Source organism: Natrix helvetica (assembly GCF_964273705.1).
Source record: "Natrix helvetica genome assembly, chromosome: 1".
Lineage (NCBI taxonomy): Eukaryota > Metazoa > Chordata > Lepidosauria > Squamata > Natricidae > Natrix > Natrix helvetica.
Genome location: NC_138548.1, coordinates 241,522,184 through 241,537,572, shown reverse-complemented (window position 1 = coordinate 241,537,572; position 15,389 = coordinate 241,522,184). Strand labels below are relative to the sequence as shown.

General features: G+C 48.1%; 1 protein-coding gene across 1 annotated transcript; it reads right to left on the bottom strand.

Annotated features, from left to right (window-relative positions):
• Window positions 1-6,439: 6,439 nt before the first annotated feature.
• CBX8 (chromobox 8) lies at window positions 6,440-11,386 on the bottom strand. Its single transcript, XM_081936367.1, has 5 exons — window positions 11,058-11,386; window positions 10,433-10,476; window positions 10,150-10,215; window positions 9,954-10,020; window positions 6,440-9,703 (listed from the first exon to the last, which is right to left on the bottom strand). The coding sequence occupies exons 1-5, from the start codon at window positions 11,124-11,126 to the stop codon at window positions 8,870-8,872; spliced, it is 1,080 nt and encodes a 359-aa protein (XP_081792493.1). The 5' UTR covers window positions 11,127-11,386; the 3' UTR covers window positions 6,440-8,869.
• Window positions 11,387-15,389: the final 4,003 nt, after the last annotated feature.

Sequence of the window (15,389 nt, the reverse complement as noted above, 5' to 3'; positions counted from 1 at the left end):
CTGGATTCTATTAAGGCTGATTATAGTGTAAGTAACAAAATAAAGAACACTGAATAAACCAGGATGGCAATGAAATCACTACACATGTCGACTTTTAACTTAAAATATTCTATGATGAAGCCTTGAATCCAGGATTCTTCAAATGCTGGTAGATTAATGGACTTCAAATGTTTCTGTGCAATGGAACAACACTCCTATAAAACTAAAAATCTGAAACTGATAAATCCAGCTGGAGCAGCTTTGTTCTGCTTTTCACTTTTCCTCCAAATACCGGGCTCTTGCTTCGTCAGCAGTTTCTGGAGTCTTGCCTCGCTAAGACTTGCATAAGAAGGATTTCCTTCGGTCGCATGTGTCCGTCAAGTCCAAGCCTGACTTCCTGGATATAGGGCTTCGTCATCAAGTCACCCCTAGTGGCCATCTTAGGGTGGTACACCCCGATACGCATTTTCTGAAGCTACGGCAGTCAGCCGCCTGAGGCTCAGATAACCACAGCGTGTCCAGCAACCCCGCAGTTTTTCCCAGGGGGCTACCTCTGTGTGGGCATCGGGACAGGATGCAAGGGATGGATGGAGCACCATCTGTCCCCCGCCTCTTCTTCCTTTCCCCGTTTCCATCAGGAAGAATCACATCACGCAAGGAAGGTGATGCTGGCACCGGTTCTGAATGCGTTTAGTATCTCGAAGATTTGCTACGAATCCCCGGGACACAATGACGCGTCGCTCACGTGGAAGGTTTTGAAAAGCTGGCTCCGGCGGTTCCTTCGAGGGACTGGAGTCTGCACCTTCGGGCTTCACTGGAGGTGTGATCTCAGCCAGCGGCTGCAAGTCGTTTAGCGTCGGGGGCCGCAACCTCAGCAGAGGGACCGGGGGATTCTGGGAGTTGCATCCCGGTACCTCTGGAGGGCGGCCGCGTTGAAATAAGCGTGGCTTTGTTTGTGTCGTTCTCCTCATCCGTAGCAAAACTTGGGGTTCGTGTCTCCCGTTCCTTCGCTATTAGAACGGCAATCATTTTGGAAGCGATATGTGGACTGAATGGGAAAAACCTGTTCGTCCACTTCTCCTTTTACAGCTGGAGGTCGCTGTTTCGTGGCAGACGTTGGTCGCAATCCAGCAGTCCTTTTTAAAAAAGCTGTTCTAAGTCTTCTCTAGGGAGAACCCCGGACAACCCTCCCGGGGTGCAAATCAGTGGCGGCAGGGAGGAGAGGATGTCCTGGAAACCAAAGAAGTCCTTGGAGCGAGGGGAAAAAAGCTCTCCGGGTTCGCGAAAGAACTGCCCTCAAGGACCTCTTCACTTTACAAAAGTTACTTGAATGCAGGTTCATTCATTCAGATTAATCCCGAGCGGGGTGGCGTCAAGCATCAGGATCGCTAAGAAGATAATGGGCTCCCACCTTCGTTGGTCCTCTCATGTAAACTGTTATCCAGTGGCCCGTTCATATTTGAACGACAACCCACACAAGCCAAACTACATTTAGCCAGAGCTAAGAATAGTTGCATACGAATAAACGCGCCTGCGATGGTCTGAAGTTGGAATCTTTAATTCTGAAAAATATTAACGGCGGGTGGCAAGAGCTTTCGCTGGGACTCAACACCCAACAAAGCTAACCCTGGTGGCCAGACCCATGCGCTATGTTTCCCAATGATCAAGGGCGCTTTTCTATTCTTGATTGATCGATTCACTTTCTCCCAATTCACCAACTGAAGTCTGACCCTGCCCGATGGAACTTCCGACACGGAGTTTGGGGTGGCCCAAATGACGCACCTTTGACTTCATTATAGAGCCTCTGTTTTCGGGGAGTTGCATCGCTTTCGCCTTCCCTGGCCAGGCAGGATCACGTTTGCCTTGCGAACTCTCTGGAGAACATGCCCAGTGTCCATTTCCCCGGAGCCTTCAGGCTGGGCTTTCTTTCCCCGTTCTTTTTTCTGAGAAGCTGTCCAGAGGTCCTCTCTTCCAGGACCTTCACTAATCCCGAAAACAAAACCTGGTTCTTAGCGGGATGGGACGTCACCATGAAATCCCATATCTATCAGTTCCGCTGGGCATTTTTAAAAAAAGGGGGGGATGGTTAATCACCTCCCTATTGTTGCCAAGAAAATCGGCTGGATCTGCTCATGAAATCATGTGGAGTCTAATTTGCCCCCAGACAGATTTTATTTGTTACCTCTAAGAAGTCCCCTTTGATTGGCTTCTGCCCATCCCTTTCTCCGTGTCTCCAGATACTCCTTACTTTTCCATTCCTTCTTAGTCAAACAGAAAGCTTTCATGCCTTGTCTCATACATAGTTGTCCCCTCTTTGTTACGGTAGATCCAGAGCAAATCTGTCTGGAAAGTCAAGGTAGAAAGAGTTCTAGGGTCTCTGCCTTCGACTTGGTGTAAAAGAGACCAAAGGGATCCACTTGGAGTAGGAAGGGGTGTGCCTTTAACCCAAAAGTTAAACGGTGAAGGGGTGAGAGAAAACTGGCTTTAAGATAGGCACATACATTCTAAGAAGTAGAAACCATTGTCTGGGTACAGTCTTCTGAGCAGAACTGATTGGGCTTTCTTGGCAATCAATTTTTTGAACCTCTCAAATTAAGCTATAATTCTGAGATTTTCCGGTAGTCACCTATTCCAAGGATCAATTAGATCAGAGACAGTTAAGTTTTTCCGAGACCGGCCGTCTAGTATTTTATTGAATGGTAGCCAAAGGGTTCCCCATTTCCAATAACTGTTAAGAAAGTTCATCCGCTGTAAATCCTCCGTTGGTAACGGACCACTGGCCAGGATTGGTCTAAGCAGAGGGGTTTTCTGACAGCTGACTACCTCTTAGCAGCGGCAGCGGCGGCTCTCAGCTCCCCAACAGGGAGGAAAGATCTTAGGCGATCTGGCATTAGTTATCGCCCGTTAAACCAGACGGCGCGAGGCGCGCGTGTGCGGGAACATAAAGGTTTGCGGGTAGAGAAAGCATGTGAGAAGCGGCGATTCCCTTCCCAGGATGCGGCCGTCATCCTGAAAGCGCTCGCCTTCAAATTCAGAATCGCCGAGAAACTCCCCTGTTTCGATCTCCCGAAGGAGGGAGGGGAAGGATATGCTCCCTGCCTTTGGTAAGGGAAGGGGGCGTCTTTGAGGTCCGGGAGAGGAAAGAGTCTGATCTCGTCCCAACCCGGGCCAGCTCAAACTGGCTCCGCTCACCCTGAATTTCACAGTCCACTTCTGCAGCTTTTCCCGAGCAAGAATTTAACCTGCTTGCTGGAGACAAGACGAGCTGCTTACTAAGGCTCAATCCTGGATCTCCGTCTGTGGGCCAAGCCCTCCCCCCGCCCCATTCTTTATGTCGATTGTCAGGGTGCCTTTTAAGAACCTCTCTACGCCGCGCATTCAGACTTTTTATATTTTGGGTGTAAGACTTTTTGCAAACATTGTCAGGTGCTTTGTAAACTAACTTAAGCCAAGTTTCTTCTTAGAGCAGCCTTCCTCAGCCTGAAAATCATGAGAAGTGTTTAAGGCTTTTAACTCCCAGCATTGCTAAGCCAGAGTCACCACCGACAGACCTGGGGGAGGCTGCTTTAGAAATTACCAGCCGAGGCCGTAAAGCAACGCCTAGTGAGTGGGGAGTAAGCGGCCTGCAACAACAGGACGGCGTTCACTTCCTTAGTAAACACGCCGCGATTGGTTTTGCCCGTTTGGCTGGCTGTCTTCGGGGGGCGGAGAGACAAAAAGTACGCGGGTACAAAAGTTGCGGTCTCCCAAAGAGCTTTCGTTTTGCCCTCCCTTCCATTCGCAGCCGCCATCCCGGACGCCGGGTGGCGAAATCGGGGCAAGCCGTGCAGGAGGTGCTGGAAACACCGGCTCCGGTCGCCGCCTTTCAATCTCTTCCTCTTCCTCTGGTGGGAGGGGGGGGGACCTCCTGCTCTCCCCCACCCCCGCTCCCCGGCGCTGGTCTGGAGGGGGGGAGGCGGCGAGAAACCCTCGCCTCTTCACTCCAAGTGCCGGCTCTTCCCTTCCCGGACCAAGGCGAAGGGAAGCAACCCGATGCAACCCCACCCAACCAGTGTTTCTGGACTCGGTAATTGCCTACTTGAAGACGCACACATACACACACACCAGACTGAAAACACGCCAGAATAACAATAATTATGTTGGCGCAGAATCTGGAGAAGGGAGAGGTGCCCATTTAAAATAAATAAATAAAGCTGCCTTTCCCACAGACCCGACGTCTTGTCCTCGTCCTTGGCATGTCAACGCGCGAGGGAAAAGGAATCCACTGGATCGATCTTTAGGGTTCCCCAACTGGAGCAGGCGCGGGAACAAGGAACTAAAGTCAAATTCCTCGCGTGGGGTGCGGAGGGAACCCCTCTGCAATAAGTAAGGAGGGTCTTTATGCCTGCTAGTTCAAGATTACGGCCGTCTATAGTACTCATTGAGAGAGTGGATAAACCGACGGCGTTGCCGCGATTGAATCATAGGGACCCACCTTTACGCTGGGAAGTCCGCAGCCGATCTTGGGAACGCGGTGGCAGTCGCTGTTTCCACTCCTGTCGCCAACTAGCTGCAGTCGAACCCGTTTTACTCCAGACTAAGATAACCGTACCCCGCTCAACTCTTCTCCTAGCGCCTGGGAGCAGGCTGGGTCACGCCAAGTATTTGGCTAGGTTGAGTTGCGGCTTAGGGCAAGTTGAAAAGGAGCCTGGACTTCCATTTCTGGTGGGCATGCCTTCTCTTGGCATTTTGCGTGAACTCGACCTTTCGGTTTCCATCCGAATTGTGTTTGTGGGGGCATGCCAGATGAACCTTAAACCAGGGGTTACGACCTGCAAACCCGTCTTTTAGAGTTAAGCTTAGCGGTTGTGCGAAACCAGCCGCTCAGCAACCTTTCAGGTCAAGGATTGGCATTGTTTCTAACCGCGGGGCGCCCTGTATGGTCCCCCTTCCCACGATGGGCGCGGAGGCGCTAGATTGTCTCCTTAAAATGCCTCCGTTGCATCTGGCTCGGACGCTTCTCGGACTCGCCAGTTTTACGGACCTCCAAACTCTCCGCGCTGCCACGCAACGCAAAACTGCAAAGACCTGGGAAAGTGCGTGGCCAAGAAGGCCATGGCAAATTATTACTTCCAAAGGGTTATGTTGGTAAACAGTGTTAAGGCTACATGGGAAAGAGGGAAGGCTAGATTTAAACAACAATTAAACATGGTTTCGGTTGTTAACACCTGAAGAATTTCTCCCAGGATTCCTGATCACAGAGAAGCAGCGGGTAAGCTAGCTCTGCGGGCCTAACCGAAAAGGGGAAAGGAGCCTTGTATTTTACTTAAAATTCTAATCTGCCCATTTTCCTCTCCTGCCTTTTCAGTTTGATCTCAAAGATCACAAAGGAATTGAAGCCATAAAGGCCCTTTGCTTTACAGCCTTTATGGCTTTTATTAGTGAAATTTGGGGTTCTGGATCATCGCAATTCTATAAGGTACCTGCCAATCCTCTGCTTGGATAGTCCTATTAAATTGTTTTACTAATTCTTTTCCAGGTAAAGGATACAAGGCTGTGCCTTCAGTTCAATTGAAGGCAATAGGAGTAACTGAATTTCTGTAAACTCCCTGGCAGAGCTGGCCTCTGACTCAAATAAGCAACATTGTAAAACTAATTAACGTCTGAAAATAGATTGATTCATGCTTGAATATAGTAGTAGCACTTAAGATTTACATACCGCTTCATAGTGCTTAACAGCACACTATAAGCGATTTACGGAGTCAGCATATTGCCCCAAACCATCTGGATCCTCATTTTACCGACCTCGGAAGGATAGAAGTCTGAGTCAACCTTGAGCCCGCCAGGATCAAACTCCAAGCTGTGGTAAGAGTTAGCCTGCAATACTGCATTCTAACCACTGAGCCACAAGATTATGCTCGTTAGATCCAGCTTCCATCCATAACTTGGTGATAAATACAGATACTGCTCTCCTTTTTAATCTTCAACTTCTTAGGGATTCATTTAATCCCAGAGACTGGTGAATGTCCCAAGAGAAAACGGCTTGAAGCCCAAGGACATCCATTATCATCCAAAAATCATAGAGGCCAGCAACATAATGATATTCCCACGGAAGGGTTCTTTATTTCAGTTTCTCAGCGATCCAGTAGAAGAACAACGTAGGTCAGATTCCTGGTCTCCACAACCTGAATTTTGGTCAAGCATGAAGTGCTTCAAAAAGTCTCCTTTTTCAGTTGTGTGTTGAGCAGCTGGCTAGGGCAAGGGGGTAGCACCATATTTTCCCAATTGTCATACCTAGCTCAGGAAATGGGCTGGTGCACTCCATCCCAACCTCATATCAGAGGAACTGCTGAATGAGCCAAGGGGCAGCTAAGTGTTCTTTTCCCACAAGCAAGGCAAGATAGGGTGACCCTCAGAACTGTGAATCAGGAAGAGGAGTCTTTTATCCCAGAGAGCAACAAATGAAACAAAGCCAAGTCTCTATTTACAAAGAATTATATATATTTCAATTCACAAAAAAGCAGGTACTGTATTAGACATTCCACATTTGCAGAAGACACCTACTTAAGCTTCACTTATGAGACTCTGAGGCCAGTTCAATAATTTTTTTTTTCCTTTTACAAATCTTAAAAGAGAATTAAATAACTCACACCCACATACATTCAATATATGTAACTATGTACATAGACAGATACACTCACATGTCGGTCTAGCTTTTATATACCCATGTGTGTGCCTCTAGAAACCCACATCACAGGGGGCATATACCACCTTTGACACCTGAGGAATTAAGGAGAGCACTTAAGGATTGCTTCTACCCAGGAAATATACTTCCTAGGCATTCTCCCCTCTTCCCCACTCCAGCTCTAAACTATATGGAATCACTGTCAACAAACACATATGCTGACATGCTTCCTCACCCCTGGTTGAACTCAACAGATTTGCAGAGCTACAGAAATGCTTTGAGCTGACTGGAATTTAAAATATTGGTTTTCCTTTAAATAAGAAAGGGAGGGTGAACAGGAGGGAAAAAATTGAAGCTTACTTCTTCAGCACAATCTAAACAAAATGCCCATGTTGGTATTGGTGGAAAAAATCCTACCTCCAATAAGCATGGAGGAGATAGGTGGGCTATGAAACCATATTTCTATCTGAGCCCAGAAATGACCAGGGCATTTTTGCTTCTTGCAACTTGGGGTTCACCTGATTTTCTCCTTGTCTCTTCTTATTAGGCCACACATAGTTTCATGCCCTGTTCACTCCCCCCAATTAGAAAGTGTGTTAAAAGGGCACAGTGATTTCAGCCATTCAGAAAAAGAACAGAGAAGTCAACACATCCCCCTGCTAGGCCCTTAGGGGCTGTGAGACAGATTTGTGCTTTTTGAACCAACAAAAGATGCTTAAATCAATATCTATTGGGACACCACAGCACCTGCTAAAAGCAGAGGAAGCGACCCTTCCCCCAATTTCCTCTGCGTGTCCCCTATTAATCAGGAGCTTTACAGAATAAAGCACAACCAAACCCTTTTCATGAAAAGCTAAGCAAGTTCATCTTCAAGGGAGTAGAGAAATGGTTTAAATGTTTGTTTAAAGTTGACAAGCATTTTTTAAATCACTTGGCTTGGAAATTTGGGGGGGGGGGGAGGAGGAATCAGAACAGATGCTTCTTTCTTTTAAAAAAATGAAAGAAATTTAGCTATAAAAACAGCTAACTCTGAAACTCTGGTCTTTCCCAGGCCCATTACATGGGAAGTTGTCTTGTATCCTTAATCAGAGATTGAGAATGTATGAAGAAAACAGTGATGTTGTGCCACATGTTAATCTAACAGCCTACAAAGGAACTACAAACATTGGGGGAGGCTGGAAAATCCACTTTCAAAATAACAGCAGGAACACTGAGAATATGACCAGTCAGATGCTTTCCTCCCCAACTTTCTGGCATGTAAGGAATGTAAACAGATTTTCTTATTGGAGTGAGCAGGCAAAAGATCAAGAAAGAGAGAGAGAGAAATCAAAATTAAATTAAACTATCAGCTCAATTTCTTCTACTACTCCCACTTTCCCCCTATGACAGTCATATTAAAGTGCATAACAGCAGCTACACTTTAAAAAAAATCTTAACACATCCCCTTCTCCCTTGCAAGAAAAGGTATTCAAGTTAATACTTCTTTGCTAAAACATCTTTCAACTGTTTTTAATGGACACTTTTTAGAGCAACAACTTTTTTTTCAACTGGAGCAAAACAAAGCAAGACAATACTGTAAAGTCAAGTGCTTACTTCAGCTGTCCAGCCAGAACAGTTGTGTATACAGCACACTTGATTGTACAAAGCAACACCTTATAACAATTTAAAAAAAAAACTGGAGCTTTTTCAATCCCCAGATGAATATAATATCCCCATATTTTCAGTCAACATCATATTTGTGGGAAGGAAGGAGAATTGGGGTGGGGGGGATTAAACCAAGGTATTATGATTGATTAACAGGATCATTCATTATCTACACACCAGCTCTTGCAGTTGAGGCAAGAGATGCATCACTTCTGTTTTAATATCCTTCTCCAAAGGCCTTAAATTAAAAAAGCAACAATCAAACAACTTAAGAGTTGAAATATATATATTTATATGTATGTATATAGATATATATATAGATAGATATATGTATTTTTCTTTAAATAGCATATTTACATCTAATAGAAAATATAACTCTAGAGATAATTTTTTTCAACCAAAATTGAAATTGGTGGCAAGGTTTGGGTGGGGAGGGAGAGATAAAGAAAAGAATTAAGGACAGATGTTTGACAAGCAACCCTGTCCCAAAAAGCTTTAAAATAAAAAGTTAAAAAAAATTAAATCCCAATTCAGCCGACCTCTATCCAAAGCCTTTCAATGACTTCTCTTCTCTGAAGGAATTCACCGTTTTTCTTTAAAGAACCCTTGGTCTGTGCTGCTCTCCTTGATGGTTACTGTCAAGAAATTGGATGTCACGTCAGTCACTACTACTTTCTCCAAATTGTTGAGAGATGGGCTCCAAGGTTCTTCTTCTGGGTCACCCAGGATCCGGGAGACAGGGATGCGGGCGATGAGAGAAGGCCTGCCAGCCTGCGTCCCTATGCCATCACGATATAAGCTGCCTTGGTTTGCAGAGCTATGCAAGATCTTAGAAGCCCCCAAGTCCAAACCACTTTGCCCTTTGGAATCCAAGAAATCCGCCCTGTGCTTGGTCAGTCTAGGAGGGTAAGTCTCAGGTGCACCCAGTTTCATGCCAGTTTCCGCCCTTGGGTTGGGAACAACACTGGGTAACTCAGGCTCTCGTCTCCGGGCTAACTGGATCACACTGTGTCCCGAACTGAATTTTGCTGTCCCAGAGTTATCTGTCTCTTCCAATTTTCTAGCTTTTAAGTAGTCCACCACCATCTTGTCGCCAGGCTCCATTGACTTCCGCTTTGAGGCAACCTCTGCCATTTCGGGCAGGTCTTTCCTGGGCTTTGGACCTCGTTTTTTGAAGGCTTCAGGTCGGTCTTCCTCTATCCCCACCCTGTTTTCCTGGATGGGCTCCATTCGAGGCATGCTGGGGGTAGAGGTGGTGGAGCTGCTTTGAGGGGGCAATGGAATCTGTCTCAGTCCTTCTCTAGCCCGGGAAGTAGAGCCCAGGTCCTGGGGAGATCGTCCAGGATAAGGTACCCGGAGGCCCCTAGCAGAGTCACTACGGAATTCATATGTTTTGGCTTTGGCTTTGGCCTGGGCCTGCAAAAGAGTGAAAGCAACTACACTTCTTTAGTCCTATGTTCCAACAATGTTATCAAAACAAAGGCAGAGTGACCCCCTCCCCACACTCAAACCCAGACATCCACACACACATTCAGAGACAGAGAGCAGAAAAGAAGTTGGTTCTTCAGATTTCGACCTTTTAATTAAGAAAAAAAAGTTGCATTTTCCATTATGATCCCAACAGAAACTCATAAAACACATGGCTCTTTGCACTTGTTTTTCTTACCTTTAAAAGGAAGGTTTTGGGTTTGGGGCCACGTTTCTTAGGACCATAAAGTTCCATTTCTCTTTCCCTAAATGTGGTTTTTAAGGGGGAAAAAACACAAATGCAGGCATTATGAGGACATAGAATGATTTAATAGTGCTCTAAAACACAGTGTTACAGCACTAATAAAGCTGTAAGTTTCCTCAAATAGACATACCTTTCCTCAAAAGCAGCAAGGAGGCGGGCATCTAGAATGTTTTCCTCGGGTTCCCAGGTGCTGTACCTAGCAAAAAGTAAAAGAAAGTCCAACAGAGAAGGAGGAGGAAAAAAAAGAGAGAGAGAAAATAACACCACCACCCCCATGATGTTCCAAAACACAGCAGTGGAGGATAGCTTGGGGGGAGGGGGGAGTCCCTCGGTCTACTCCACAAAACATTATTTCCAGTCCTACTGCAATTTTTGCTACCTATCTACATTAGACTACCCTGAGCTCTACTTACTTCTGAGACCAGCCTTTCCATTTCACCAGATATTCCATCCGACCCTGCAGTTGTCAAGAAGAAACAAATGAGCCCGCATTTCAGGAGAGCCTACCAAATTAAACGGCGCTACAATTCCATACTCGCTATGAAAACCAAAGGTGTTCCCGACCGCATGCGTCAATTACAAAAAAAAACAAAAAACCCAAAACCCCCAAGCAGCCCCCAAAAGCATGCCACGAAAACGCAAAGGCAAAAAAAAGCTGCAAGGGCGGAAAAAATAAAATATCTCCATGCATGAAAAAAAAGGGGGCGTGCTGCAAGCCGGGTTCTAATAGATGCATGCAGAGCTGCGTGCAAAAAAAAATAGATAGCCGCAGCAGCCAAAAACGTGCATGCATTTAAGAGGGGGGAGGGGGAGGGAAGGGTCGGCGACGCTCGAGAGATGGTGGCAATCTGCGCAGCGCGAGCCGAAAGGGGGAGCGGCAGGCAGCAAAGCGCTGCTGCAGAAAGGAGGGAGCCGTGCGGAGAGCCCAGCTCCTCTGCCTGCCTGCCTGCCTGCCTGCGGCCTCGGGCGGGCCTGGCGGGTTCGGTGCCGCGCGCACAAAGCCGAGCCTGCGCTGCCAGGCGGCGCCGGAGCACCTACTTTCCGGATGCGTCTCTTGAGCAAGGCCTCGGCCGCGAAGACCCTCTCGCCCACGGCGGAGAGCTCCATGTTTACTCGGCCGCTGGCAGCAGAAAAGCGGCGGCGGCGGCGGCGGCGGCAGCAGCCAGCACAGCCCAGACCATAATACTCCGCTCGCTGACGTCAGCGTTCTCCCTCCCTCGCCTCGCCTGCCTCCCTGCGCACTTGTTGCTGGCTTCGCTTGCCCGCCTGCCTTGCTCGCCCGCCTGCCCGCCCAGTCGCTCTTCTACGGGAGAGGGGCCGCTCTTGTCGAAGCCCAGGCTCGGCTCGGCTCTTCCCCAGCCTCCCCTTCCCCCCGCCCCCGCCTCCTCGCGACGTGATCGGCGTTTCAATCACAAAGGGGCGGAGCCAAAGGAGCAGGGATCCCGGAGGGGGGCAGGGAAGCTGCGTCCCCAGCAGGGGGAGTTGGGAGGGGGGGAACCTCCGGAGCGGGTATGGGGGAGAAAGCGAGACGGAGGGGGTCTTCAGCTGTCTGGAGGGGGAGGCAAGGGGAGGCAGGGGGAGGGGAGCGGGAGCCCCCTCCCCACCCCTCCTCCTCCTCCTCCTTCATATCCCTCCTTGCTCACCGCACTCCTCCAATCCGCTAGCCCAATTCCAGTCCCCTCCCCTCCTTATATGTGTGTGTGTGTGTGTGTGTCGGGGGGGAGAGAATAAATCAATGGCATTTATAGAGCCTGGAGACAGGCGAAGCTTTTCTTTCTTTTTTAATCGACTTCCTTACTCCAGTTAAATAAACAACGACCGGCCCCCACCCCACCCGAGCCTGGAAAGAAACCCCCCTCCTTACAAGTAATAAAGAGGCGGAATAATAGAGGATCATCGAGAAGAGGAGGTGCCCCAGCCAGATTAATCTGGGAGAGAGGAGGAGGAGGAGGCCAAGTTAACCCTGGGATTCGCAGGATCTGGCCATTGACGCATTAGGAACTCGATCTTGAGCAATGGTTCTGGAGCCCGGTGGGTTGAATGTGTTGCAAAAAGCGGAGGGAGGAGACACGCCGACCACACAACACTGTTCTTTCTCCCTCGGCTGACGCCTCTCTTCACAGTGAGGGGGTGGGGGAGAGCCAGAATAATTGAGGTTCCGAAACTGCCCCCCCCCTTGCTCCAGCCCGTCGACTTTCCTGAAAGGAGACGTGGGTGGGTGGACACCCACGCGCATAATGAGCTGAAATGTCGAAGCAGCCGCTCAGAGCGCCCTCCCCCGTCTCATTTCTAGTGGTTCCGGGGAGACTCGCCTCCCCCGAACTGTGTCTCGTAGATCCAACTAGACCGGGACTTTTCTCCGACAGTCTCTTGGATCTATGCTAATCTCTAGGAAGAGCGAGCGCCTCCCAGGCTCCACTTCGGTGCGTTCCGCTAAAGTAACCTATCCGTCTCTCCGCTTTCCCGCTGGTGTGCAATTTCCCCTTCATCTGCCATTCTGCAGAGGAGTGGAGAAATGCAACTATTTTTCCTTTCAGTGCAGCGTTTTGAGCTAAACTCGGTGAACGTTGACTTCAGCCTATTTTCTAGGAGAAGCATAAAGAGGCGGAGAGATGAGCGAAAGATACGGGATGTCTTTACCTCCTACTGTAGCTCATAACTTATGTCCAGGGAGAAAAGCTACTTACCCACCGAAAAGCATGTTGGTCTTTCCACTCTAAGCCTCCGAGTTTAGCGCTTAGAGTCACACATCGGTAGTTAGGAAAAACTTCAATGAACATCAAGAATCTTTGTTCCCCAGTAAATCCTGGTGAGATCAAGGACATACCTTTATATTTGCTTGACCCTAAGAGTCCTTCAGACTCTTGGGAAACCGTGGGCTTCCCAGACGTGTTCCTTACATGTAGAAATTCTAGATGTGTCCAATAGATGTATTTGTGTGCAGAAATCGCTGTCACGATATATCCCTGCCAACAATCTAATTGTCCCGGATCATTTTGATTTGCATCTAAAAAAAGCTTAAAGTGAGTCCTGTTCTACTCTGCTTTTCTGCTTCAAATCAGAGAGGATCTCGGACTAAGTTTTGTACTCCACCACACGATTTTCTGAAGCCCCCGAGCTGATGGGTTGGCATGAAAACCAAAGAGTTCATAGAAGCATACCAGTGCTCAGGCAATAGTTTTATCATAATATCTAGAGATTCTACAATATACTTAACTCTCTGCGATCGAAAACATTAAAATAGAAAACCAAGTCTTATCAGTTAATCAGTGTATGCAATTTTAACACACTTCCGGGTGTCTGTGTGAAGGCGGGAAGGAACGATGAATCTATCTGCAGGCTAAGTTTAAAAAAAAAGGCAACCGAGACACCTTCCCTTCTAAAACGCCAGTTCTGAATTACAAAGTCGACTTTCGCAGCAACAAAAAGCAGTGGCAGCAATCCAGCTGTTTCTGCTTAAGTTGAAATACTTTCCAACAGTTTGAGCAGTGAAAATAAAGTCGATTTCAAGAGTCTATAATGCGCGGTTCTGGTTTCCTAACTTTTAAGTACCTGGGGATAGGTTGTTCGCTAGTCTTCTGGAGAGAGCGTGACTGGGTGGGAGAAAGGAGAATGGCGACGGGGTAGGGAAAAGTGTGGGGTAGGTCAGGTCCCACCCGGGGCGTCTGGAGATCGGGAAGAAACTGCCTGCCGATCCCATCCTTAAGGGCGCGAGCACTCACCCAACAAGTTCTCCCAATTTTTGACCCTCACCACCAACTTTGGGTGAGTCTCGTCGCTGAACCGTTTACCAGATCTCATTTCGATCCGCCAAACTCTTGAGAACACTAACGCCTCTTGAAGAGTTCAGGTATTTGCTCTAAAGAGACATTTTGCTGTATTTCCTCCCTTCTTGCCCCTGTTAACTATATTTACCTTTTGACGCTTTGAAGAGACTCGAAGGATTAGGAGACGTGGGAGGAGAGAATGGAGGCAGAAACAATTTTCTATTTTGTGTTTTGAAGGGGAGGGTGTCTGTTTTTGCACTTTTCGGTGAAACCTAAACAACAATGATCCTCTCAAAGCGAATGTTGTCTTCGCTTTCTAGTGATTCCGGAATGAATCGCACCCCCCCCCTTTTTTTTTTTGTCGCACCAGAACTGGAGTGCGGCCGAGAAGGGACACCAATAACATCCTAGCATAGTGTCATGCTTGTGGGAACTTAAAACACGAAAACAATCGGATGGGAAGCGAAGGTACGACCTAGGCAGCAATATCCCCCAAAGGAGTGAGGTGTTGGTTCCAGATGAAACACAAGATAAAAAAGAATTCCGTTTTTCTCGACACGTCTCATCAATGTCCACATCTAGCTTCTGTGCCTCAGCAGGGAGAAAGGGAACAAGGGCTCCACCATATGGGACTTCAGACAACTCGTCAAACTTGCCAGGGTAGCAATTTTATAACCCCCTTAAATCTTTAGCATAGTGGCAGATATTGGGAACAAGAGGTAGCAACAGAATCTTATATCGCGCCTATATAAGTCGGACAATTGGAGGTTGTTCAGCTGTACCTCTCGAGTAGCCCTGGTTCACTCACGTGTACCTGCTTGATTCCTCTTTGTTTCTTCCTCCGGCTCAACAGGGTACAAATTAGAAAACATTTTGCAGTCTCTGTCTCTCTCTCTCTCTCCCCCTCCCTTCCTCTTTCACTCACGCACTCACTCACAGGCGCGATTTCCAAGAGTAGAAAGATTGCTGCTGGCTCCACCAAGCGTCAATCTCCGTGCGTCTCTGCTTGGATAAATAAGGTAAAGCTTTCTCTTCCGCTAGGTTGTCTCTCTATCTGCTTACAATTTTGACCGTCTCGGACCGAGTCGGCGGGTCTGGTGAACGTGGATATAAAATGCTCTTATCACTGCAATTGTACAAAGAGAAAACGGCAGCGGATCCATTTGCACCGTTATTATTAACCGCTTGGTCCATGTACCTGCCTGCCCGCCTCCAATTCGCCCGGCCTCCTCCCTCTCGCTCCCTTTGTGTATATCCCTATAGCCACCGAAGGCGATGCGCGTGGTCGCGCAACACCTGTTTCTTTCCAGGACTCTAAGCTTTTCCTCTCTCCCAGGCGAAATCGAGGACGGGAAAGTGCTAGAGCTCGGGCGAATGAAAGAGCAGCTGCCGGGTTACGCTTTCATCCTGGGATCGCCTCCCGGCCTGGGACCGGGAAAAACCATTTGGCCAGAGACAGTCGCGGTGGGAATGGATGAGGGCCGCCTGCTAAATCTCTCTCCAGCCACCTGCCCCTTGAGAGGGACGCCAGCCTATAGAACTCGCGTGTTTAGGAGCAACGGGGGGAGGAAGGGAGAAATATCCCGGTCCTGCGGCGGAAAGC